Source organism: Xiphias gladius, chromosome 3, assembly GCF_016859285.1.
Source record: "Xiphias gladius isolate SHS-SW01 ecotype Sanya breed wild chromosome 3, ASM1685928v1, whole genome shotgun sequence".
NCBI classification, from domain to species: Eukaryota; Metazoa; Chordata; class Actinopteri; order Istiophoriformes; family Xiphiidae; genus Xiphias; species Xiphias gladius.
The window spans coordinates 14,065,661-14,093,214 of record NC_053402.1 but is presented as its reverse complement, the minus strand read 5'-3'; the positions used below and the strand labels follow the sequence as shown (position 1 = coordinate 14,093,214).

At 41.5% G+C, this 27,554-nt stretch overlaps 1 protein-coding gene across 4 annotated transcripts; it reads left to right on the top strand.

Moving 5' to 3' along the window:
* On the top strand, positions 1 to 27,301 carry sun1 (Sad1 and UNC84 domain containing 1). 4 transcript variants are annotated; one of them, XM_040157510.1, is made up of 24 exons: positions 123 to 139; positions 622 to 1,098; positions 3,526 to 3,623; positions 13,872 to 14,072; positions 14,272 to 14,519; positions 15,527 to 15,787; positions 15,966 to 16,100; positions 16,570 to 16,698; positions 17,570 to 17,653; positions 18,572 to 18,682; positions 18,840 to 18,959; positions 19,078 to 19,171; positions 19,880 to 19,938; positions 20,493 to 20,689; positions 20,992 to 21,267; positions 21,387 to 21,479; positions 22,179 to 22,270; positions 22,379 to 22,523; positions 22,642 to 22,956; positions 23,113 to 23,197; positions 24,570 to 24,685; positions 24,923 to 25,090; positions 25,194 to 25,286; positions 25,381 to 27,301. In XM_040157510.1, exons 3-24 carry the CDS (start codon positions 3,541 to 3,543, stop codon positions 25,495 to 25,497), a joined length of 3,222 nt encoding a protein of 1,073 aa, XP_040013444.1. In that variant the 5' UTR covers positions 123 to 139; positions 622 to 1,098; positions 3,526 to 3,540; the 3' UTR covers positions 25,498 to 27,301. The 4 variants fall into 4 exon arrangements, with proteins under 4 accessions (XP_040013435.1, XP_040013444.1, XP_040013415.1 ...); XM_040157501.1 differs by lacking the exon at positions 622 to 1,098 and having other exon boundaries at positions 1 to 139; XM_040157481.1 differs by lacking the exons at positions 123 to 139; positions 622 to 1,098 and adding an exon at positions 2,880 to 3,100.
* The last annotated feature ends 253 nt before the right edge of the window (positions 27,302 to 27,554 follow it).

The following is a 27,554-nucleotide window of genomic DNA, read 5'->3' as shown; positions in this document are numbered from 1 at the left end:
TAATGATTAGCTGTGGCAAGTTTGTTTCAGTGTTTTAATGGGGCAAAAGCTAGACAGAGCTAACACTGAGGCCATGCCCTTGGGGGTGGGGTCAGGGACCTGGAGGGAGTTTATATTCTACAATTGAAACGCAAACATGGTGGGTATGTAGACCTACATGTTGGAACTTTTGCAGACAATATAATTGAACAGTTATTAAACAAAAAATATGAAATAACTAAATCACCTTTTTTTTAAAAAACACTTTCCTTTCGGTGTCTGGTCAAATTTCTGAGGAGTAGAGTTGCTTTAGGGGGATTTAAGTTTCTAAAATTCTGACTAATATAGCAATGACTTGCCAACCGTGATCTTGTAATTGTTTACCTGATAACTGAGAGCAAGAACCAAAATCGGATAATAGAAATGTATTAAATAAATAATGCTGTTTGGGGGGAAAGGCAAATGTTCCTTCATGTTTTCACTGGTAGAAGAAATACGTTGGTACGCTGTACTGCCAACTACTTAAATACATGTCGTCGTCATAATAATAATAATAATGATAATAATAATGACATCATTCATGCCCTGAGAAATGTGTTTTAAGGCTTTTTGTTGTTGTTGTTGTCGACGGATGTGATGCAGGGACCTTCAGTATCGGCTGAAGGCTCCAGGAGTTCAATGTCAACTGAAACAATGGTGTGATTCCGCTCGGCGGACGGGGGACCAGCAGAAGTCCAGTGCGTGCCGTCGCAGCAGTGCCGCTTTCCTCCAATAGATTTAAAGTGTGCGCCCTGGCCGACAATGGAGGATCTGGGAGTGGGAGGATCAGCATCGACAGCGATCCTTCTGGCTTTGTTACGTCCGGGAAGCCATTTTGGAAATCTGCTTGTTGTGCGCTAGCATAACACTCACTAGCTACTTGCAAACTTTGGTGTCTTTTCCACCAGAAAAATAACGTTCGGGATCTGTGGGTCCGCACCGATTAAACGACCATTGGGTTTCTGCGCGTCGGGATGCCGGCGGAAGTTTGCGCCGCTTCTGTGACAGCAATGTGCGGATTTTGTTCCTTTGGATTAAGCTCTTAAAGAATAACAACATAAATGGACTCTAACCACGCGGGCAAGTTGACACACATTACAAATAACACCTTGTAGGTTAATGTAGCCACGCGTTTGTGTCGTGAATGTGTCATTTCCTTTTTATTAGGGTTTATTTTTTGTCCTAGCTGAGCCTCTTTACCCACAGCTGTTTTGACAGCGAACGCAATCTCAGGCCTTATATTTACGACGTTGCCAGACATTTAATGTGTAATCCATCATCATTGATGGAGGCCAGTGATTGCGTGGTTGTTTTTTTTTAACGTGTTACTGGTTAATGCACCTGTATGATAAGAAATTAAATAGCGCGTCGTTGCACAAGCCTTGTGGGTCAGTGCTTTCGCGAGTGACGGCGTCGACTAAATACATGGCGTCTAAATTGAGCACAGGGCAATGTGAGAATGTAACGGCTTACATGCCATTTGTGTAGTTTATTATTAAACCAAATACGTGTTTCAGACGGGGACCAGTCCCAAACACTGTCCTGACAGTAGGGGGGCTCTCGGGACTGTTGTTTGCCCGTTTCGTCGCAGGTGTTTCGCGTAGGGGAGCAGACGTGCGAGGTGAAAAGCAGGAGCGTGGAAAGGGTGTCGCGTCATGTGGCATGTTTTTAGACCGCGCGGGCGTGTTTGCGGGTTTGTCCCCGTGGTCCGCTTATTGTTCAGCCCGTCCCCTGGATGATGAGCTCAAGCGTCATACGCCGCGATGTTGCTGGAAAAGATCGCATGCTAGAATAGAAGCTGCAGAGCAGGAACCGCTCCGCATCCAGGACATGCGGTCAGACCACAGCTCAGTTAGGTTGGTGGTTAGGAGTGCTCTCCCTTATTCTCAGTCTACCCTGCAGTACGTCCAGCATCAGATGATGCACTGTAGGAGGTATTTAATTTTGGAGGGCCCACAGTGAGCCCCTGCATCATGATTCATTGCACCATGATAAGTTAAAAAAAAACAAAAAACTAATCTTGGCTTAATGAAAGTTGTGCTCAAGGCTCGTGGCTGTTTGTTTTCTGTTTATCCCTCTTTTCGGCTGGATGCGGATTTGAAACATGATTAAGATTATTATGGAGATTTTGATCATGGATTTTAGGAAAAGCCATCTGTTTTTTATGTGCCGCTCCATTGCATCATCTCTCTGTTTAGCTGAATAGCTTTTTGGAGCAGGAGTTTCTTTTTTGCTCATGACATGTAGGGAAGTTTCGGTCACATTGATAGAGAGGACGCAGCGTGGTTTACAGCCAGTTAGGACCAGAAATGTAAAATCAAACAGTCAGCCACAGTTATTGCAGTCTTAATGTTATACAGAAAAAGGTTTAAACCTTTTTATATCCACTGGCTATAATCACCTAATTTCAGCCTGCATTTCCATAGCTGACTTTTCTCACTGTTGGCTGCTGATATACATTCAGTTGCCAGATTAACTATGATTTTGGAGGATGTAGTTTGTGGTGTTGCTGAACTGTAGTGCATTACGCAGAGTGTTTTTTTTGTTTTTTTTGTTATTCAGCTTACTTTTGCATATGTTGTTGTAATAGAAACCCCTGTCAGTATAACACAGTATAATTCAACAGCACCACAAACTACAGCCTCAAAAACGTACTAAGTTCGTCTAGTTGTACCTAATAAACTGGCCAATAAACTGAGCGTATTATGGTAACATAGTATTTACATATCCTGTTTACATAAAGTAGGCTTCACTATGAGATGCTCAACCCGCAGGCCAGTTGCCCCCCCCCCCACCTAAAACTCAGCCCCACCCATAGCTGTTTTACTTGGTTTCATAATACTCCCTTTTTCTGTGTGGAGATTAACCAAGTAGTCACTGTACGAGGAAGCTGTCCTTGTGAGGAGTCTGCTTAATACAAATGCTAGAGAGGACCGTCACTCTCTGTCCTATCTCTACCAGCCATTCCTGTCAGTTGCCGCCTGTTTGCCGACTGGGAGAAAAGAGACAAGTCATTCATTACTGCTTCACTGGCGTCTGTGGCCTCTGTCAACTACCAGCCAGATCCAACATGCAGGAAGAGGTTGGCAAGCTCTCATCCACAGTAGCATAGTTGTATTCCTGGGGAAGAGGAATGTCCAGCAGCTCTCATTAGGGCCTGCCCGGTCTGGGTTTTCTGACATGGTTGTACAGCGTAGCAGTAACTGGTGGTTGTGTTTTCTTGGAGAGGAGCCCAGTGAATAGCGCTAGAATTGATTTGGGAAGAGGCAGAATTTGCCAGTGGTGTATTTAATGTGTTGGTGTGGTTCTGAATCTGTTTTTAAAATACAGTTGCACAGTGGCAGAGCTTGAGGTCATTAGCAGAACTAATTTGTCTGCAAGAGACGGGCTGAACAAGGCAGGACATGCATTTTTGTGATTGTATGGAAGTTAGTGTTTGCTTATCCCTCCTCCACTGTGTCATCTTTGGCTTAAAGAGTCCTATCTTTTGCATCCTGACTCTTGCAGTCTAAACAAAGAAGAATGACCATGGATTTTTCGCAACTGCACACATATACGCCGCCACAGTGTGCTCCAGAGAACACCGGCTATACCTACTCTCTCAGGTAAGACCTCAGTGTGGGGCTGCTGTACACTGGCTGCTGCATCTAACAGTCAGTCAGGCCCACGGCATTTCAGTTACACCCTGCCTGTCATTTGTGACTCCAGGCAGCTCAGAGCATTAATGCCGGAATCAAGTAAAATTGTCCTTAAGACGCTGCTGCATTTTAATCAGTTTTAAGTCTTTTCAAATTTAGCATCAACCAGCTACTTCATATTCCATTTTATTCATTAATGCTATTATAATGACTTGTCAGTTTACTCTCATTATGACGGTTTAATATAATGAAAGATTTCTAATCTGCCACATTATCCCAAAGGTTGTTCTACATTCACCACTTTTGTGCTGGTTTTCTGTTTTTCCTGTTCAAAGTCTTTAAGAGCAATGACTAGACTAAATTGTTTTTAGGGTGCAGCTTTCTTTGCCAGTCGATCCCTGTTTCTTTTAGCTGACTCAGAGCTGTAATTATACAGATTGGATTTGCAGTTAAATTTGGAATAGGCTACAAATATTTACAGCATGAAATGTATTTACTTTTGATTATTGTTGTTTTTGTTTTTTTACTTTGAGGTTTTGTAAATAAGTTTGTTTTCCTCTCCTCTTTTAAAAAAAAAAAAAAAAAAAAAATCCTGTGGTTTTGATGACTCAGCCTCATGATTCAGTTGGTGTGTGTGTGTTTGTATGCTTAGAGGGGAATTGGGGAGGCTTGCAAGGAGTAAAAACTCCATATACCCTAGATTTCTTTATGCATAATTTTACCATATTGTAGAAGCAAGTTGCCTCAGCCAACTTAAACATTTTTTTGCAGTCTTTGAGAATTTAAAGGCATCACAAGCAGTGTTGGATTTAAAGTGCATATGATTTCTGTAACACGAGCCTCTCCCATCGTGGTCCTCACCCTCGCATTGTTTCTTGTGCTGCTCGTCATTACAACTTTTGCAGTAGGTGTGGTCGAGACTTCAACAGTAATGTCTGTGCATGTGGAGGAATGTTGTTGTCTCCAGTGCTGTCACCGTTGATGTCGGCAGCTCTCAGTACAGAGAAAGGCATGTGGGTGTGTAGGTCAGGAAATGAAATCTCACCTTGCCCCATGATTAACTCACTTTCTGACTTTAGGAAAAGGAAGAGTTATGGCATGACTTTTGTGAAGATACCTCCCATCGTTCAAGTGAAAGTATGAAAGTGTCTCATTTAAAAAAAAAAAAAAACTCAAGTTGGAACAAAGACCTCTCATCAGGTTTACAGCTTCGTCTTGCAGAAATGCAGAGCACATTGTGAAAACTGCAGTCAGCAGGCCCACAGCACTTTGTGGTCTTTCCCGTCCAGTTAGATAAATTCAGACCGCAGTCTCTTGAAGTAACTATGAGTCACACTATGTGACAGTTGTATATAGTTGCCTTCTCAATTTAACATATCAGCAGCTTTTATATTTTTATAGGTTGTGGGAATGGCATTGATTCACAGGGGGGATTTGTCTGTCGAGTTGTTTGCATGTCGAGATGTAGAATAGCATGTACTAAACTAGAACCTGCAGTTGATATTGTATCATAATAAAAATGTCAAAAAAATAGCCTAATATCTTCATGATTACAGGTCAGCTTTGTTGCACACAAAGTGCATTTTAGCTTTGTGAAGTCTTTGTAACTATTCTTATGAGTGACACTCTGGACTGAGGCAAGGTGAGAGGAATTCACAAAAGCTCATTTGACCCCCGGCTGGAATCTACCAGGTAGACTGAAAGGCTGGGACAAGCTAATCGTGTTCCTTTGAATGCAGTCAACCGTGAAGCTATTAATGTACCTCACAGTCACAACCGTGGCCCTGATCCCAGGATTAGACTAATAGTTTATGCTCCTTTACTAGCTAGTTTAGAGATCTGTGGTTTTTATAAGCCTGTGTTCACTGCAGCTGAGAAGCTAATGAATTCTCAGCTCTCGTTAGAAACAAACTTGATGAAATTTTAAACGAGTTAGTTGAAGGCATTTACATATCTTTGTCTCATCGTAATTCTAAGTAAACAGCAGAACAGCCTACAGCAAATGTTGTATTTGCTTCCTTTTCAAAGTTCAGAAATACCAACCCTTCAGAGTCTGACAGCTGATTGTGCTGAGACATCAGAGGGTGTCTGTGTACGGGATATGTGTTTGGCCTAATGTGGATCCAAGTGAGCAGTGCAGAGACAGATGGAGTCAGGTGACAGAAACCGTTGGCCCATCTGTTGTCAAAACTCAAAAGAGCAGTGACAAGTTTTGTTCCATTGAATGGTCTAAGAGAAGGAGGGTAGAGGAAGCCAGCCCATCGTGTTCTGTTCCTGTCCACGCTCAGAGCTCTTTGGAGACTCCTACATCACCGGGGAGAGGCCATTATGACCCGGACCACCAACCTGGTGTTAATTTAATTAACACTGCAAATACAGCAAGGGAAACGCTATTATTAATATATTTATAGCCTAACAAGGTTTATATTATTGAATAGTGAGATTTCTGTGCTCACGCACTTCATCAGTCTTTACCAGGCGGATTCGGTGATTTCAGTATGGGAGGCTGCAAGGTTTCACCCCACATTCTCTTATAGCCTGCTTTTGGTAGAAACAAGGGAAGATTCATAAACATGGTCTTGTCGTTTGATCAATATGTCAATGTGCACGCACTGAGGGATTTGAAAAAAAACCACCATGTCTCAAAGATAACTTTCAATTCATGTCTTAAATAACATAGATATCTTAAAAAAAATATCATAGTTTTCAAATTTATTTCTTGCATTTAAATGGAAATTTGCAATCAAAATATTCTTGTCTAGTTTCTAATGTATTTTTTTATGTAATGGAACCGTTCTTCCTTAAAATTTTGAAAAAAAAATCCTTTACTTTTGAAAATAGTAAATTGATAGTAATTGGGTTCTGAACTGTTGGTCAGACAAAAAAAGCAAATTGAAGACATCACAATGGGCTCTTGGAAACTATGGATGGCATTTTTTTCCACGATTAACATTTTATGGACTGAATGATTGAGGAAATAATCTGCAGATTAATCGATAATGGAAATAATCATAAATTGCAGCTCTAGTTTTCCTCAGAAATATTATACAGGTTCTTACTTAGACAAAACTACATTGTATTAACTAGAAAAAAAAACTGTCAGGTCCCTCAGAGAAGAGGCCGGAGAAATGTGCTGAAATAGTTGAAAATACTATCATTTGAATTTGTGTTACCTCATAATTACTCAACCCTGCTCTACTATTACATTTCTCCCTGCAATATGTTATATTTACAGACATAAGCTCCCTGATACGCCTTCAAAAGACAATAATTGTGTAGAATTTAGAGAAGGACTGCATTGATAACATTTTGTGAGTTGTATCCCAGAGTGGTGCAGTGGTTCTTTGCACTCTGCAGTTGAGTATTGAGATGCACCACCTCTTGAAACACCCATGTCCTCTCAGAAAGCAAGTTATGTGTGCAGATCCTTCATATTTTATGATGGTGGAAGTGGGTCAGTAGGGCTTGGGTCTCTGGTTGGAGTGTTTCTTTCCCCCACAATTGATTGCTGAACCCTGATAGCAGTAACCAGCAGCAGTGATAGAGTTTTCTGATACTGAATTTGGCTGACTCTGAATAGCAGCAGCTGATTAGTCATGGAAAAGATTTAAAAAAAAAAAAAAAAAACTGAAAGTGTCTCCTTTCAATGAATAAGGCATATGCTGAGTTATTGCACATGTCAGAAGCGTTTCTGTATTAGCCAGGCTAGTTTTGTTTTGTGTTACAGCATCTGTCTGTTTTGAAGAGGTACATGTCCATCCTCTGCTACTGATCACAGCTTCTCTCGAGCCAGGAAGCTGTTTAGAGTGGTCTCCGTAGCAACCACGGCAACATGAAACAGCAAGCTATAGTGCTATAGCGTGGACACCACAGAGAGAGAGGGGGCAGAAGGAAAGTGCTGTCTGTGGGAGGGAAAATGAGGGTGGGCTGGAACGATTCTAATCACTGTGCCAGATCCTACCTGCCTAGAGTTACAGTAGTCGGATGGAAATTTGAAGGCTCTCCACTCGGTCCCAGGCTCGCAGTGCCTGGCCGCTGGTAAATATAGGCCTCTTCTGCACTCTGTAGCGGTCTGAGGAAAAAGGAACGCAGTTTGTACTATGTTGGTGCTCTGATCTGGTATTTTCCCCACAGATTTCCAGAGGCTCTCACAGCTGAATTTCAGGAAAACACTGAGCGCAGTATCATTTCAGTAAACGCAGCATGGCCCCAAAGTGTCAAAGGGAAGAGATCTAAATAAATAGTTGAAAATGGGTAGCAAAATACTGAGTGCACTTTAGCCAAACTACAGCATCCCAAGTCTCTAAAGTTATTTGTTGTTGGCACTGACCTTACCAATGAAGATTTAGATACAGTGCAGTTGTCTCATATTTGCTTGTGCTTACACTATTCTCATATGATATATCACATTCTGTGCTGTGTATTAGAGACGCAGGAGAAGAACTAATTTATGAAAATGTGACTGGATTATGGAGCCAACCAAATACATCAATTTTTATGAGATGGCAGTTACCGACTCAGTCATAGAAACTGTCCTAAATGTGATTAAAGATCTGATGTCTGACAAAAGGCTTTCTTAAAATTCGCAAGTATAAAATTTTGTTGCATGTAAATGGTTCATGTTTTAATGTGTTGCAAAGTAGGACAAGAATCTCTCTCTAACTCAAGACATGCAGTACACACTGGCTAACCAACTGTTTTTCTGTAACTTTGGGAGTTTTGCTCCTCCTAAGAGTTTCATTGATAACAACATGCCCCCTCGTCTTTTTAATTTGGGGGGGGGGGGGGTTAAGAGTGCGAGTATAGGCTTTCTAGCAAGCATTTGACATGGCTTTTGTGACCACACTTGCGGTTTTGAAGCTGAGATTTACAACCCACGTGGTTTCTATAATCTCTCCCTAAGATCTGTGTGAGAGTCTGAGAGTGTAAGTGTGAGAGAGAGTGTGTGTGTGTGTGTGTGTGTGTGTGTGTGTGTGTGTGTGTGTGTGTGTGTGTGTGTGTGTGTGTGTGTGTGTGTGTGAGAGAGCACAAATGTTAACCAGTGTTTTGTTTTTTTTGCCAAGGGTTTTGTGAGGCAGTTGTTACTAATTGAGCTCACTACAGTGGACTTGCATCCCAGACCTAGAAGAGGAGCAGTTTTCATGCATGTAATATAATTAGCAGAAAGGTGATCTTATTTCTTACTCATTTTTAGTATTTTTCCCCTGTGGAAGTCTAAGAAAGATAAGAAAACAACTGGTAACTTTTTTTTTTTTTAATTTGGCAAACATTTTCATCAAGTTTTTGTTAAAATTATTAAAGCTGAAGGGATTAGTTGATTGCCAGAAAATGATTAAACCATAACTAAAACTATTTTAGTTGATGAATCATTTAATTTATTTTTCAAGTAAAAATGTCAAACATTTCCTAGTCCCAGATTCCAAATCTTTAGTAGTTACACTCGAAACTACTTTCAGGTAATGCATATTTGCACCAGCAAACCGAGGAGAAATATTTCTTTGAATTCAAATGTCATTTTGACATGCTCAAATGCAACCACGTCTGCTGTGTAGATGGTGAAGAATCAGATCATTGTCCTTGCATGTGAACCTGACGTTTATGCCATGTCTTACTTTGTCAATTATGATGGGATCTCATTTTTTTTTGCATACACTATGCAAAGCAGGCAGTAGGTGGGTGGATGGCAGTTCCTTTTAGTGGCAGCAAACTAAACTGGAAGTGTAGACTCACTAGAAAAGCGATTTTTACTCAAGTTACTTTTTCTTTTTCAGGGGGAAATTTGCCTTAAGTGACTCTCTGCATCGATCTGAAAAAAATGATGACAATCTGGTTTTACCTCAATTGCTTTGCCAGCTGCTTTGAACTACACTTTGCTGTAAAAAATTGAGTTTATTGTCGGCTTTGGGATACGACATCCTGACGAGTTGCTAAAGAGCAGAAGCTGAATTGATGGTGCTTTGACCGCAGGCAGATAGTTTCTCAGTAATGCGAACACATTCGTCATGTTGCATTTACACCTGGAAGAATGCCTGAGAGCCAATCACTCCATCCGGAGGCTATCCCATTCCAGTTGTGCATTTGCACTTTCAAGTAATGTAAATTTTTCCTAAGCTTGGCATAAATTAGATTTACTTTCACACCAGTTTTTTAAAGCTAACCTGAGTTTTTTTTTTTTTTTTTTTTTTTTTAAATTATAGATTAACCTTCCGATTACTGATTATTGATATGTAAAATGTCAGAAAAATACTGAAGATTGCTCACTGCAGTTTCCCGGACCCCGATTTCAGCTTTTAATGCCATAGGTTGTTTACAAAGTGCACTTGAATCTCAGTACTTTGGTATTTATTGTTGCTCATGTATTGTGATAGCGCTGTATCTTGGATTATCCTCTGATTCCCACCAACCTTGAAGGCCGTCCTGCTTGCTCATTGCATGTTGCTTTGCATAATAACGTGCGAAATACCAAAAAAGCAAAGCATAAGCTACTAACATGTAGAATCCTTTCTGATCTGATGCTTTGTGTAGTTGTGCTTTGTAAGAGTGCCAGCTGTGCCCACTGAGTGTGGGAAGAGTATCGAAGCTTTAGCTTTATGTAAGGAGAGCTTCCAGGAAGCTGAATGTCCGGATGGAAGTGTTTTCTTTCTCTATTCACTGAGACTGTCTTTTCATCTTTGTCTTCACTCACTTCTGAGCTCACGGATGTCACTCACAGCGTCCGTCTCTATATTTATATAAGTGATGTGGGCTGTTGGAGCCAGCAGTATGTACATGCTTTAAAAATGCTTTGCTTTTAAACATTGTTTTAGTTTATTAAAGGAAGGCATGGTTGCCGGCACCATAGAGAGATAGACGCTTTGTTTTGTGAAATCTGGACAGGGGATTGATGGTGTTGTTGTGATGTTCAAATAAAGATCTATGTGACTCTGTTCATGAGTTGTCAGACAGAGCAGAGGGGATACATGAATGTGTGTACCTGGCTGTAGGCTACACAGACAGACAAGTTTGTTTTCTTTCTCGAACACACCCCAGCCCTGCCCTACCCACAGGGCTTCAACACCCCAGGCACTCAGTCAGTGATGTTACCAATGAATGCCCAATCAGTTTGCTGTGGTTTGATGAACTGAGTTGTGTGTTTTGTATACACACAAAGGCACTGCACAGTGAAGTTGTTTTTGGCTCAGGATGTAAACTGGAAGTAATTCTTATTAACTTTAGTAGCTCTGCAGTCTTCCCTGCAGCTGTATATTGCAACTCAGAGGTTTGTCAGCAAGATACTGTTTTGTAGCACTTTCACTTGTCGGCTGGACTCACCGGTTTAACTGCTCTTTGACTCATTTGGCTCACTGGAATGAATTTAATTTTTCAGAGTTTGAAACTATGCATTCAGAGCAGACCTGCAAGAACAAACTGCATTGCCCCATGGCTATTTTCTGATATTTGAGTAAGACGAGCAGTGTAATGTGATGGAATATATCTGGCACACCTGTGTTTAGGTACACACTGTTTGTTTTCTCACTCCTCTGTGTACTCTTCCACAGTCCTGTAGTCGGGCTGTGAGATATGACCGAAACCTCATATCCCGATATAGTTCATTTCATATCCAGATAACAATACATTATGATATAGCATATTTTCTGTCTTTAGTGAATAAGATGTAAGTTTGCGGACATAAGTTTCAACGGCAGCCGTTACCTCTTACTATCTTTGTGATTCTTGGCCATACGGTGTGCCACGGGCAAAAGCCTCTTGCAATGTCTGAGTCTGGGGTTTGTTTTGAGCACTAGACTCTGTACCTTTTGTGGCTGTCATTTGTAGACTCTCTCCGTACTGTTTGACATAATTCTTCCATAGCTGACAAAAGAGGGTAGTGGTGTTTGAGTGTGTTGTGGGGACCAGTCTGCGGCATAATTTGCAAAGTACGGTTTTCTGGTCCTTCACAGACTTTTCATACCCAAAACACATCCATACCACAGAAGTAGCCCCTCTCAGGTACAAGCTCTTCGTCTTGTCTTGGCTGGTTGGAGTTCTCTCCTGCCTGCATCCGTGCTGTGTGGAAGAAAGCAAAGCGTCGTCCAAATGATGAAAAATATTGCCGTAAAGTTTGTGATTTGTGATAATTAAATTAATGAGAGCCTAATTTGAAACGGTAGACGTTTTTTTTTTTTTTTTTAATGTAACACGATACATATCATCATATCGCACAGCCCTATCCTCTTGGGTCCCTATGTTCTCTACTGCATGGAGCCACAGTGACTTTACTTTACTTCTCTGCCCAACTGTCCTTTCATGCCCTCTGTTTTTGATGTCACTGGCAGTGTGTAACTGTTCCTCTCAGGCAGTTCAGTACATATCATGATACACTGTCTACAGTTTGATACAGAAACATTTGTAGCAGTCGCTTTAAATCCCACATTTTACTTGATAGTTTAATTGTACATAAATTAAAATTTGATGTTTTTTATCTGTAAGTAAACTAGCATGAGTTGGCATTACTGATGTTACTTGGTCCTGCAGTTAGCACTAACGTCAGTGCCATTTACCACCTCTTTACATGATTTAGTTTGGTGGTGGCACACACATTATACGTTTTTGGGTTGTTGGTTTGTTTTTTTTGTTTGTTTGTTGTTTGTCCTTTTTTTCTTTTTCTTCAGGGACTGAATGTTAGCTTGTGGATGTGTGACTGGAAGGCCCCAGGAGCAAACGTTGCATAGTAAATAGAGCTGCAACAATTTTGATTGAACAACAGAAAATTAATTCAACTATTTTCATGTAAAGATTTGATGCTGCTCTTTGTTGTGCAAGAATACGGTTTGACAAAACAGACATTTAAGACTTCACCTTGGATTGTGGGAACCCAGATGAAGCAGGAGGAAGAGCGAGGACGAGACACACGATTGGCTCTCTGTGGGAGTGTGTAATCCTGAGGGTTTAGAGCGTGAGGGAGGGCCAGAGGGCAACATGCACAGTATGTGTACACACTAACATGCATGTACATACTGCTGATGTTGCTCAGTCTACATTTTGTCCTGTGTGCAAGACTCTGCTTTGATTTACAGTAGGGCCACTTACAGGGACTCTTGTGCCGTAAACCCTAAACCAAACAGTTCTTGTTTAAACAGGGGAGGTCCTTCCATTTCAAGTGTCTAACAGGAAGTTTATTCTCTGTCCTCCAGTGACAGATAGTTCTTTGCCCCTTTCCTGCGTGTCTGTGGAGTTATTCTGCTTGACCTATTTGAACAACATGCTGAGGTGTGTACACATCCTGCAAAAAAGTGTTACGTGGTCAGGACTTTTCAGTTCATTTTGTCATATTATAAGTGATCACACAATACCAAAATTGTAAGCTGTAAGTGAACACAACGAGTATGAAAAAAGAGATCGACTTTATGCTGCATGCAAAATCTTACCTGCTTTACCACAGTAGAGAAAGACAGCACAGTCATTGTATTTCTTTCGTTTGTCAGTTCAAACCAGCAAAGCGGTATAATAGTAATAGTTTCTATGACAGCTCCAGTGAATTTCACAGTTGCCTGTTAGTCAGATCTGAATGTTGGCCTCCTCTGCCGGGTGGGTGTGGGCCTGTAAGTCACAGCTGTACAACGCATGGCAAAGTCAAATCTTACAACGTTCATCATGTGTTTCCACTTACTGTTGGCTTGGCTTTGGATAGCAATAAGTGGAGTAAGTTTTGTTTTTTGGTTTTTTTGTGTTTTTCAGACTTGCAAACTTTGGGATGTTTACTTGACTCAATTTTTCCAATTTGACATTCAGAGACACACTGTGCCTATTCTTTTTTTAAATGTTCTGTCCCTTCCTTTTGAGTGACTGTCTTCCTGTCAGGCACAGTGCCAGTTGCAGGGAACTAGAGCAAAACAGATCTCTAAAAGCACTGTCTGGTCCTGTGTTTTCTTTTTTGTTTACAAAAAGAGAGCCTCTCTGAAGTTGACTTGCTGAAGATGACAGACACAAACATCAGGAAAAGTGCAGGATATCCCCATTAAGTATCGATTTGAGGTTGAAAGTCGCTTGAGGCCTGTTTGTTGTCTCCAAATGGATTTCTGTGCAGCCGAAATAAGAAACTTTCTGCCTTAACATTACTTTTTTTGCAATAACTCCTTTCATCAAACCTTTTTTTTTTTTCCTCTCTTCTCTTTCTCCTCCACTTTCCACCTTTCCTGCTCTTTCTGTTCCACTCTTCCCTCCTGCCTCTCTCAGCTCCAGCTACTCCACAGCAGCATTAGAGTTTGAGAAGGAGCACCAGATTGCTCCCGTGTACGAGTCGCCGAGAATGTCACGGCGGAGCCTGCGTCTGCAGACCAGTGCCAGTCACTATGGCAACGAGAGCCTGGCTGACTACTCCCAGAACCACAGCCACAGCAATAGCAGCAGCTACACCAGCACGAGGAGAGAGACACGGTGAGCCTAGCAATGGGTACTGACACACTAGCATGTTGGCTTACCAGAGAGTATCACTAAATGTCTGCATTTTTATCTGTTTGCGTCTTTCTGAACTGGAGTCTACATATCCTTGCAGTGGCCTCAACGTGCCTCTGTCTTACTCGTATATACGCAACAAAACCCAAACTCTACTTGATTTCTGTCTCCGCTCTCCCAGGACACTGCGCAGCAGAAAGCAGCAGTCCAGCTCACTCTCTTTATCCCTGAGCCAAGCCGCCACACCGAGGAAAACCCTCTCCTTCTCAGCTGTTAGCACCCCGATGAACAATAGCAGCAGCTTTCAGGAAAGCAACACAGTGTCTGATGCCTCCCTGCACAGCTCCATCCTGGACCAGTCCCAACTGAGACAACGCACCATCACCACAACCACCACCACCACCTCTATGTCTGTGGATGGACACTGGGGTCAGTTAAAAAAATATAGATCCCATCTCAAGTGACCTATTAATGATTTCGCAGAATTTAGAAGTTATTTGAGAATTTTCTAATTGAATTAAAGGGATCTGCGGGATATATAGCTGAAGTTTCTCTCTCAAGCTTAAGTTTAGCCTACATTCATGCATAACTGTGTTATTAAGTGTTATCTAGTGAATTATTTATTCTTTGTTGTTACTGACATTATCTTGAGGGTCTCAGTTCCCTGGGAGAGAGTTTCCTACGGTGTTTCAGTGATTCCTTGAGCCCATAGCCTAACCCTTTCAGGCTCTCTTTGGGCTATCTAGCTTTTTTGACCAAACATTAGTGATCCTGGATATCTGGTCTTAAGTCTGAGTTAGGAACTGGTTCTTAATTGGTAGCAACAGCGTAAATACTCAAGAGCGGAGAATACCATGTGATAAAATGAAACTGTTGACCTGCATGGGAAAATTAGGCAGGGCAAAGGCAAAAAGTAATATTAAGAGGGGTTAAAAGATATGCAATTGTAACACAAATCTAGAGGGGTATAAGAGCGAGCAGAAACAGCAGAAAATAGCACAATGATAAATATAATATCAGATTATTACCTATATGGTCAGTTTTTTTTGTTTTTGTTTTTTTTTTACACGTTAAGTACTCAGACGTGAGAAAGAAATACATTACTGTGTCTCTCAGTGAACGCTATTATAATTAATGAATATAAATATGTAAAATTATAATAGTTAACAGTGAGATTGTTTGTGCTGCTTAGAAATCTTTAAGTAAAAACTGAGCTCTTATACCTGCATCTGTTACACAAGCAACTCAGAATTGTACTTGAGTATTTTAATTTTATGCCACTTTATTCTTGTGCTACTTTTACCTGAGTAAAAGATCCTAATATTTCCACCACTGCAGAGATTTTACCGTTGCTCGTTGTAACTGTAATTGTAATTAATTTAACCTTTTCCCTGTGTTTTAATGAATGGCTCTGTGTGCATTCTGCTCTCCCTCAGGGAGGAGTTCCACCACTGACCACAGTTCATCAAATGTCAATGGTGACACCGGTGTGTCAAAGTCCCACACCTCGCTCGCCAATGGTTACATCTGCAAAGACTGCTCTTTACACCCTCAGGAGATGGACTCACTTATCACACGGTCTTCATCGTCATCATCATCATCTCAGGCTGCAGAAGCTTCCACTGATGTCCTCTCCTCCTCATCTTCACCTTTCACAAGTATATACTCCAGACACAGGAATCGGAGGAACAAGACAGGTGAGAAGCTGTCAAGGGGGACTGACACGTCATATTTGAAACACAGACTGCTGTTCTTCCTTATTTTTGTCCTTAAAAAGGCTGAATTATTGGAACTGGAAGGTTGAAGACCAATATGCCCATATCTTATTTCAGCTATGATAATGTGAATATAATCGGTAGTGGTGTCTCTCTCCAGGTGTCCTGGTGTCTGTGTGTAACACGTGTATGCGCTACAGCAAACGAACCCTGGCCCCCATAGTGTCCTTAGTCAGCCTGCTCTTCAACAGTGTGCTGTGGCTGGGTTCAAGGGCCAAGGGCCCTCCAGGAAAAGGTATACAACAAGAGACGCTCTTTGCTTTTCATCCATTACCCGTCACTCTCTCTTTTTCTTCTTCTGTCATTTACGGTGGCAGTTTTTTCTGAGAAACTCAGATTAAAATGTGATTCTCAGTGAAGGAAAAACTGACAGGTTTTAGGCTCATCTCTTTTTTGCAGCTAATTTGAATCTCCACTCCCTCGTGGTTTCTGCCTTAGCAGGCTTCTCAGCATCATTCTTAATGTTTCTGGTTGAGTCATGGTCTATTTCTATTTCACATGTGACCTTATTACCTTTCCTCTTATCAGGCTTTCCATGGCTTCCTGTCGTTTTTCTCTCAGGGTATCTTCAGGGGATTTTTCTGTCATTCACTTCACTTCCCTGTCATCCTATCACCCATTTTTATCAGTACTTCTTTATGTCTCTAGCCATGCCTCAAGTGTGTGTTTTGACTAACGGTGAGTGTGGACGGCTGTGTCACCAGGTGTTCTTGCTTCGTTGTCGGACACGATGAGACAAGCAGTGTCCTCCAGTTTGTCCCAACTGTGGCTGTTTAAGCAGAGCACTCTCCACAGGATGATGGGCTACAGGGCTAATGGCTATGAAGGACAAGGTACCAGCCGTTAATACAAAGGGCAAAGATCAAGGGTCGCAACTCCTGACTTCCTCTGCTACTCTTCTATTAATAAACTTTCTTGTAACCATTTCTCTCTTCCCTGAGCTCTTACTTTTTTGTTTAAGGAGCAAGGACTTTCATAGTGGGATGAATATTTAGATTTTCTTCTAAAGTAGGACTGACTTCATCATCTCCCTGTTTCTGTCTCAGTCCATCCAGCCTTCACTTTCACATGTCAGCTTTCTAATTCTGGAGGAGGAATTATACTAGAAACAAAATGAAAACTATACACTGCCCAAAATATCATTTCCTGAAGTTGGACAAAACAGCCACATGATAAGATGCATTTTTGTCCGTGAGTTCATATGAGGTTGTGAAGAGGATATATGCACTTAAATGACCACTCAAGCAGAACTAGAAAGACTCCCTGACTCCTACCTCACTGATAACTCTGCAGTTTTCAATTTCCTGAGATGTGGTGTACAGTCAGTAAACAAAAGTCCAGTTTTGGCTAAGATGCACCTACTTCCATGTAGCTCAGTATTTGACAGCAGGTCAGTTTTATTTCTAGTGTATTGCTGATTTAAGCTCATTCCTTTCACAGCTGCAGAAGAATTCTATCAACTCTGTAGCATGGGTTTCAATGCAATTCTTTATTCTTGTTTCTAGCCGTTGTCCGTGTGTCTTGTTAACGGTTCTCACATACCTCTTTTTTCATTTTCTTCACAAAGACATAGAGCCCCTCTGACGTCACAGTGGTGACGTGCATTTACTCTCTCTCTTCATCCATCACTCATTTGGTCGTCATTTTGTCACGCAACATGTTTTTGTTATGTAAATAAATGTGTTGTATGTATGTATGTTGCAGCTCACTCAAGTTTCTGTGGAAGCATGAATGTGAAGGATCTGGTGACTGAAGATGCATCACATCTTAATCTCAATGGTTCCCTCTGTAAGCAGACACACCCACAAACCACACACGTTATCTCTTTCTCTCTGGACTCGTTTTCTTGTGGCAGCCAAGATTGACAGAGTTAATAATATGTGTGACCTGTGTGAGGACCAGCAAGCAGAAGTTGTGTGAACTGCTTTAACTAGTCAGCACTATGTTGACCGTCGTGACCTGCAGATGCTTTTCTTTCACTCAAGTTTGCAGCCCAAGCCTATTTAAAGAGACCAGTTTAGCACCAAATTTAACATAAGTGGAAATCATTCCAGACAAAAAATAACCTGCTTGTTTTTAGTTTGTTTTTTTGTTTTGGTTTGCACTTATACGAAAGGCATTAGAAAAGATGTAGCTGTGAGCTTTTAGAGTGGACCATTCCCCAAACTAAGAATTGAAAAAGCATTACGACTGAAAATTAAGTAAAGAGAAAAATAACACAAACAATATAAACAGAGCAACGCAGCTCCACTCAGCTGACGATATCTTTTTTAAATCATTAGGTGACTTTTCACAGCAGACCTCAGTTTTCCCCACTCTGAACCAAGCAAGTGCCACATTTGAATGAGGCAAGTAATTAAACGATTAAAGTGAGGAGATGAAAAAATAAAGGCGTTTGTCAGTCAGGAGACACAGCTGTGGAATGAAAACAGGGATGAGGGTTTTTCATCAAGCTTTGCATGATGTCCCATCACACACATTGCAGAATGTGCATGCAAGTGGCCCACTTATGTTTTTTTTTTTTCTTTTCATTATGTACGTATAATTTGCTGTTTTGGTTGGTATTCATTTGTTTGTTCCACTTTGATCATTTGCAGAATTTTGTTACTTCGTTTTTTATTCTTCTGATATGTTTACAAGTTCATTCACACATCCTTTGATTTTGTTTTTCTGTTTACTTGCCATCCATCGTTTTGGCATACATAGGTGATGACTGTAAAGGGAAGCAGTATTCTGAGACACACACCACCCTCCTCACACACTCTTCCAGGCCTCGACGCCTAGTGGGGGCACTGTGGAGCGTCCTAGCTTATGCAGGTTAACCACCACTTCTCTTAATGGCAGTCTGTAAATATACTGTTACAAGGATAAGTTTAGTGCTGATTAGTTAATAACTCAACCCTTTTTGTAGGAATAAAGCACTTGTGCTGCAATTAATTAATTAAAAATCTCCCCTTCTCATCTTGTCTTCCAGGTTACTGCCTCCTCCAGCCAGGCTACTGTGTGGTGAGAGCAGGCAAAGCTTTGGGATCAGGGGTCGGGACAGTGGCACAGAAGCTGCTCTCACTCTTCTGGATGCTCCTGGCAGCTCCAGGTTGGTGGCACTTTTTGCTCATCTTTGTAGAAAAATGCATCTTCTGCTTCTTTCTTGGGCAGCATGGTCTGTGTTTTAATTTATTTTAATTTTTTTACCCCCCCCTAAATCTGCCCAGTGAAGACAGGCAGGGGACTTCTGTGGTTTCTTGCAACAGGATGGTACCAGCTGGTGTCTCTCATGTGTCTCCTCAACGTCTTCGTTCTGACACGGTAAGAGCCCTTCCCCCACTTTCTCTCTGAGCCTTAGGGTGTTGGAATGCACAGTAGAGAGAATTTTGACATTTTTAGCACCTATTATTATATTTTTATGATAACAATTTGTGAAATGACAGTGTGAAAGGAGTCGCTCAAAATTATGAAACTAAAGAGAATGATCACTTCCTCAGATTTTTGGAGCTTTTATAGTTGAGTTGGAGCTCATTGCTTAGCTGTCTGATCCGCAACTTTACAGTCTCGATTCACTCTAATTGCTGTAATAGCATCCTTTCTGACCAGCAGGCACTATTTTCAACAAAAACAGCACTAAAAACCCACTGCAAACTACCTGCTCAGCTTCAAAAAGTGATCAGACACACTCAGCACCTGAAATGATGAGTGAATATTGGACTTAGTCATCAGGTGGCCAGAAACAGGACTACAAATGAATGCTAATGTTATAATTATGTTTGTAGTCATTCTATATTGCGTGTGTGTGTGTGTGTGTGTGTGTGTGTGTGTGTGTGTGTGTGTGTGTGTGTGTGTGTGTGTGTGTGTGTATGTGAGATATAAAATCTTGTTGTGAGAAACACATTATGCACTGCATATTTTCCTATGAGGAGTTTTGACAGTGTTAATTCAAAAAGAGAACTTGTCTGTTGAATTTAAAGCATGTACTCCTATCAGTTGTGTTAATCTGACCAGTGTGTGACTGTATTTTAGATGCCTTCCCAAACTCTGGAAGCTCCTGCTGCTACTTTTGCCTCTTCTTCTCTTCCTCGGTGAGTTTATAAGAACTCAAAGTGCTCGTCTCCTTTATCACAAGTGTAACCCATTTAGTGAGCACATACAGAGAAAAGGTAGTGAGGCAGTAGATGTTATAACCAGCATACATCCCCAGAGTATGCTGCAAATCCAGTACCAGGTCAGCCTTTCTGGGCTTCTAGTGAGTTACTCCACTCTGTGGTTCAGCCCTGCTAAAACACATTTACGCAACAATGAAAAACACATTTATTTATTCTTTGTTTACTATGTTGCTCTACTGTCCACGCTAGAAGAGGGGTCCCTCCGCAGTTCTTGCTGAGGTTTTTTTCCTAGTGTTTTTGGGGGGTGTTTTTCCTTATTTAATTCAAGGGTGTAAGCACAGAGGGTGTCTTAAGCTGTACAGATTGTAAAAAGCCACTTGAAGCAAATTTGTGATTTGTGATATTGGGCTATGTAAATAACATGACATTTTGACTTTGTGACTTTGATTTTTTTTCTCCTCCCCATCATGTTCAGTATGACAATATCATACACAGAGTAAATTAAACTCCTATCTGTCATCTATACGCAGCTTTATGGTTGTGGGGTCCGTCCACTGCTGCCCTGTTTGCCTACCTCCCAGCCATAAACCTGACTGAGTGGCGGCCTGCGTCTCCCTTTACCCTCCTGTCTAACTTGGTGCCAGCTTCTGCTCCAGTTCCTGCTTCTGTCCACGCACCAGAGACTCCCCTGGAGCAGAACCCCGCCACCCCAGTCTCACAGGCACCGGTAAGATAAATAACAAAAAGTATTATTATAAATCAATGAGTCAATGTGAGTGTAAATGAGCACATTATATAAAGTATCTTGTGGTTCAAGCATTTTCAACTGAAGACTTTTTACTGAGCACAGTGCTTTTACCCTGTTTACAAATGTACACAAACACTGTAATTCAGAGATAAATGCCATTGTCTGGTGCAGTGCAGGGCTGTCTTTGAGTCAACACAAAATGGTAGCTTTTTCTTTCCCTACATCTACATTCCCACCCTTCTCCTCCTCTCTGTACACTCCTTCATTCTCCTCCTCCTCAGCCGATCCTTCCTGTAGGGGCGCTCTCCACTGTGGACCTGGAGCGTCTTGAACATATGGAGCGCCAGCTAGCCCTGCTGTGGGAGCGAGTCCAACAGGGTGACCAGAAGCAGGAGCAGCATCACGGGGATGTTCTGGGTCTCTACACTACCCTGAGGGAGCAGCTACACACTCAGACCAACAGGGAGAGCCTGGAACTGTGGGTGTCCTTCATGCTGGAGCAGAGGCTCAGCATCCTGCGAGGAGAGCTGGAGCAGGAGCACACACAGAGAGCACAGGTAGAAGAGTGAGGACACCTGTTGTTCCTGAAAGTTTAAGGGTTGAGTTACAAGAGGAAATCTTCGCTTAAAAATTTAGATGCATCTCACTTTTTACTCTTTTTCCCTGCTTCATGCAGAGTGCAGAGCAGCAGAAACGGCAGCAAGAGAGTCAGGCAGCACGGCTGGCTGAATTACAATTGCTGCTCAACGCTCTGGCTGCCAAGACTGAGGTACATACAGCAGATTTACTGCTTTTCCACTGAGAAAACAACTTGAAAACCTGCCTGTAGAATGCATGGGGAAATGTGGAAAGATGGCCTTTTTATTTATTTTTTGTTAGTTATTTTGTTGTTTTTTAACAGGCTAAACACACTTTAACATCACAGTAAATGTGCCAGTGTTAAGTTTTTGGCTCTTATTTTCCATTATGAATCATTAAAACAGCCAAAATGTAAATTCAAAGCAAAGCAAAGCTAAGTATTTGAAACATTAAAGCAAGCAAGCAAAAGATTATAATCTATAACAAAAAAAATACAGAATGAAAGAGTAGTGGTCAAATGGTAAACATTAACCAACTACTAACTGGCAGAAAACTGTTATAATAGCATGAGTGGATGGGACACATACCAAAACCACAGAGACGACAGTGTTTAAAAAGACAAAATATCCTGACAAGCTCACAGGTGAGGACAGACTGTATGAGGGCAGATCTTGTTATTTTGTGCCAAGTCTGTATACAAACTAACAACGGTGCTGTATCCAATGTCTAATTGAGGCTGACAGGCCAAAACAGCGTTTTCTTCTTTAGACAAAAAATTTTCCCTTGTTTTATCCGTTTTTAGGGGTTTTCTGAATTATGAAAGTGAAGATTTGCCTTTCTGTTTTTTTTTGCTCTCTTCAGTAATACTTATCTATGATATGTGTTGTAGGAGGTGCAGCAGAAGCAGCAACAGTATGAGCACGAGAAGGAGGAAAAAGAGAGAGAGGTTGTCATTTCAGCAGCAGACACAGCTCCTGTCAGGTACAAAAACCAAGAGAAATAAATAAACCGTCAAACCCACATTTGGGCTGATTTTATTTATTTATTTTTATTATTGAAGCTCACATGTACATTCTGTCTTTCACTCAGTGTGGGTGTGAAGCAGGAGGACCATGATGCTCTGCTAGCGGAGGTCAAGAGACTTGAGGTGGCGCTGGGTAAAATCAGACAAGACCTGCAGGGTGTTGTGGGATGCAAGGGCAAGTGTGAGCAGCTGGACACACTCCAGGAGACGGTAAGTAACACAAATAATATAATATCGACTTCATCTGCCCCACACTGTGAAGATTTTCTAGACATATAGTTTCCATTAAATTTCTTTTTTTCATTATATTTCTGTGTATCTTTCCCAGATAACAGCCCAGGTGTCCTCACAAGTGCGTAAGGAGTTGCAGGTTCTGTTCTTTGGCAGTGGTGGGTCAGGAGAGCAGCAGGGAGAGGTGCCAGAGTCTCTGATCTACTGGCTGTCCCAGCGCTACATGAGCACACCTGACCTGCAGGCCTCACTGGCCTCACTGGAGCTGAGCATCCTGAGAAACGTGTCCCTGCAGCTGGAGCTTAACCGAGCCCGGACCCTGGGTGAGGCAGAGTCTCAAGCCAAAGCCATCGTTAAGACCGTAACCGGGACTGTCCAGCATGATCCCTCTACTGAGGGACTGACAGAAGAGGTAATAAACGTACACTTCCCTCTGTCAACAACATCATCTCTGTGGATTTCCATCTTAATGACACAATCTAAGATTGGCTCTTTAAAAGTACTGGTTTGCCATGTGTTTGGGGCTGTTATTTAATCTTTAACTCTTGTCTTGTGGTCTCTACTCCAGCAAGTGAAGCTGATCGTCAAGAACGCTTTGAAGCTCTACTCCCAGGATCGAACAGGCCTGGTGGACTACGCCCTGGAATCTGGCGGTAAGAAGGAAGCCTCACATCGACTTCAGGGCTTGTTCATCCCGGGCCTGTACATGAGCCAGTAGTTAACCCTATAATGGGTAGAAAGGATTAGCAAGCTAGCTGTTTGATAACTCATTACTGCACATGTAGGCATTGTCATTATAACGCCAACAGTAAGTGTCATGACTTCAATTTGGCTATACTGTTGTTTTGTGGGTGTGGGTCGTGGTCCATCTGGTAATTATCAGTAACTTCTGGTGTCTGACCTGAAGTGCAGCTGTGTTTTGTCTCTTCTTTATCCAACTTTCCCAACTCACAATGTTTTTTGTTTTGTCCCCAACATGGCAAAATGCTGTTCTGATTAATTACTATACAGCAAACGTAAAATGTGATCAGTGAATCACATACTGAGCTGAATCAGACCCATCCTGATGTATCTCATCATCAATGTTACGAGATGATGGTTTAAACAATCGTCTCATCCATTCAATCTATGGCTTTTACTGCGTGATGTAGTGCCAGTGCTAGTTTTCACTGAAGCTAATAAGAATATTATATAAATATTTGTGGGAACCCTGGAGTGTATGCTTCCCTGTTAAACTAAACAGTTAAAGGACCAGTGGGGATGGTCAGTGCTACAGAGGCAGAACCAAACGATGAGGAAACATGTCAGAATATGAGGTATATTTTAGAATGTAGCTCTAAAGGTGCTGAAAAAAGATGTCAATGCAGCCTTTCATGCAGCCTTTCTTGACTTTTCTGTCCTTGTTATAAGAAAAGACTGCAGGGGACATGACACATAACATAAACTGATGTACAAAAATTGCTGGAGTTCCCCTTTAAAGCCATCTCTGAACAAAGTGTTTACAGATTTTTAGAGGTACTACTGCATACGTGTTAAAGTTGTATAAACCTTTTTTGTGGTACTAGTGGAAGATGAAAGAAATCTGATAAATCGGCTGTAGCTGAAGACTAGTTTAGCAGACCTCTGTAGCCCGCTCCTCATCTCTGTTTGAGGCTCGAGGCTACATTAGCCACTACTGCAGTAGCATAACACAGCAGAATCTCTGACTTAAGTGTTGGTGGTTAAATTGCATTGTGGGTAATATAGGCGCCAGGATTTTGACAAGGAAGAAGAATGCGTGGAATGAAAAAGATACACACTGAATTTGCAGTATATAAACGAAACCACAAATATTTTGCACAAAATAAATTCCAACACACACGCTGCATCAGCTGTGCAGTATAAGGTTTGAAACCCTGTCTCTCCAATTATTGCAAAGTATATTAATAGCTTTTTGATATTGCCTTAAACTCATTAGTGACTCCAGAAAGGAACATTTAACCTTTCAGGTTAATAACTTTTTCCTGTTTTCCTGCGTGTGCGCAGGTGGCAGCATCCTCAGTACTCGCTGCTCTGAGACATATGAGACCAAGACAGCCCTCATGAGTCTGTTTGGCCTGCCACTCTGGTACTTCTCCCAGTCTCCACGTGTTGTCATCCAGGTGAGTCCCGCCGTGAGATAGGCATGTCTATTTTGCTGATAATGGACAGATGTTAGATCTAAGATCTTGAATGGGGAGGATTCTTGTGTGACTAATGAACTGGAGTATTCATTTAAACATTTATCATGTAATGGTTGGTGGGAAATAAAACTGGTTTAGTAGGAAAACTTAGTCCCAAGTCTCAGCAACTGTTATGGAACTCATTTTGGCATTTGTCCCCTCACTTCCCCTCTTCAGCCTGACGTGTACCCAGGCAACTGCTGGGCGTTTAAAGGCTCTCAGGGTTATCTGGTGATCCGACTGTCCCTGAGGATCCTGCCCACATCCTTCTGCTTGGAGCACATCCCCAAGGCCTTGTCCCCAACTGGAAATATCACCAGTGCCCCTCGCAACTTCACTGTTTTTGTAAGAAACATACTGAAGTGAAACCTTACAGCTGGACACTTGCTAATTCAAGGCAAGCATCAGTGATTAATGGCTGTTTTCACTGATGTTCGTTTATATTCAGGGTCTAGATGATGAGTACCAAGAAGAAGGGAAGCTGCTGGGACACTACACATACCAGGAAGACGGAGAGTCACTGCAAACTTTCCCTGTTATGGTAACTGTAGCGGCGCTACCTAGCCTATTAGAAATAAAAATTGGTTCATGGGTCTGCAACCATGTGCTGAATGTTTTTTGCTCTTCTCTTTCAGGAGCAGAATGACAAGGCCTTCCAGATCATCGAGGTGCGGGTGCTGTCTAACTGGGGTCACCCAGAGTACACCTGCCTTTACCGCTTCAGAGTCCATGGAGAACCTCGGCCCCAGTGAACCAAGCACTACCATACACGCTAATATACGACATATCACCCTATCTGTACATAGCTCTCCCCAACTTAAAAAACGGAGGGGACTTGGTGGTACTTTTGTGGACGTTTTTGTATGAAAGCCATGAAGACACAGAAGTTGTGGATTGTTAAAAGAATGTGCCCAGACTGAATCATGAACATGTTTTGTAATATTGAAAGAATCACAGGAAAGTCTGTATATGGACTGTCAGATGTCGCAGAAGAGGAAGAGAACCACGGAAGAAGCTAAAAGTCCCAGTCCCCTTTTTATAAAAGGCCTCTTGCACTGAATTAGCCCGTGAGGGCGCCAGGCTCCACTGAGCGGACAAATCCATCCCCCTCTTGGCACCTTCCACTTCTACAGGAAGGTGGACGCTTGAAATGGGGGATTACAGACTCATCTCCACCATTTCCTCACACACTGCATCTCAGTCTGATTTAGGTTTTGTTGTAAATCATCTGTATTTAACTTTATTTTCCTGGTAGCGTCTACAGTACTATTTTCAGGATCGAAGCCACTGCACCTTTGTCTGTGACGCTGTCCAGGCATGTTACTCCCTTTGTTGCTGTCAGGTCTCTGCAGTGACTTTAGCTGAGCTGTGTGGACGGCCTGCTGGACTGAAGAACATTCACAGTGGGTTTGTACTGGACATGTAAGGTTCACAACATTCAAAGCTTGGCATCATGCATCCACATAGCCATAAATAAGATTGGATCTGAACATGCTGCCTATGGACAAGCTCTGAGTGTTTTTCTCATGTGGAGCAAGTCATGCTTTAACTACACAGCAACACTACATAACCGCTTACCTGTGTTCTGTGTGTTGGGCAGACTAGGAGGCTCTTCCCTATGTACATTAGACAAAATATGTGCATGGTTATGGATGGACTCTAGGATTAATGCTAGCATATAACTCTTTCAGAACCATACTGTTTAATCTTTACATGCATCATGGATTAAGAGGAGTGTGTGTCCTCTGAAAGTTTGAGTCCTGTGCCTGGACCTCAAATTACAAATCAATGTTGAAAGCTAAAAATATTAACTCCTCCTGCAGACGAGTGTGATTTTTCTTTTCCCTTTCTATCAAGAGGAGTCTCTCTGTGTCCCTCTAGCTCAGTTATAAACGTCCTCCTCACATGGGCTCTCTATTCTGAAACCCTGAAGGAATGTAATCTGTATATTTCATTGTTGATAGCTGGTCCTTTTTATAATAGCTGCTTTTATCAGTGTTGCTTTCCTAAAATCATCCTGTTAATATCATTATTGTTGTTTTACTACTATTATTTCTACTGTTATTCATTGTGTTGTTTTGCGTGTTTTGGTTTTTTTTTTTTTTTTTTTTGTGGGGGGGATGATGTCGCAAGATGCACTGCAACAACTTGTTACAGAAATGTTTAACACAGGTCTTCACAATTTGCTTAAAAAATGGGGGAGTGTGTAGTCACCAATTGTGGTTGCAAGTATGGGGAAGTTTGAAATGTTATGTATAAAAAAATGTTTTCTTCACAATCTTATTTATTAACAAGTCAATTAGTTCCTACAAGATATGAGTTATTGCAATGTATATTTTGTGAAAAGCTGTTTAGTGCATTTTTGGAACCATCTTGGGACTTTTTTTTTTTTTTTTTTTTAAGATAAATGGCTATTTTTGTTCAGTCGTGAGATGACTTAACTGCTTTGGAATATATTCCAATAAAGACTTTAATTTTGAAGAACCTCCCCTAAATTATATAATCATGGCCAAAGAATAATATTAGTTCCATTTTCATCAGAAACTTTTTTTTTTTTTTTTTTGCTTTAATATATTTTTAGAAAAAATGTTATTTGCTATACGATACTGGTGTTTGTTGCCATCTGTGGCTGATCCTTGACACCGTTCATTTAGTGCCAGTAATAATAGATCTGACATTGTAAAGGGGCTAAACTTTTTTTTTTCCCTGATGGAGAAAAGGTAGCATCTAGTAGTATCTTAACCACAACAATCAAAACATGACAAACGCTTAATGTATGAAAAAAAGAATTTCTAGAAACACTATGAAC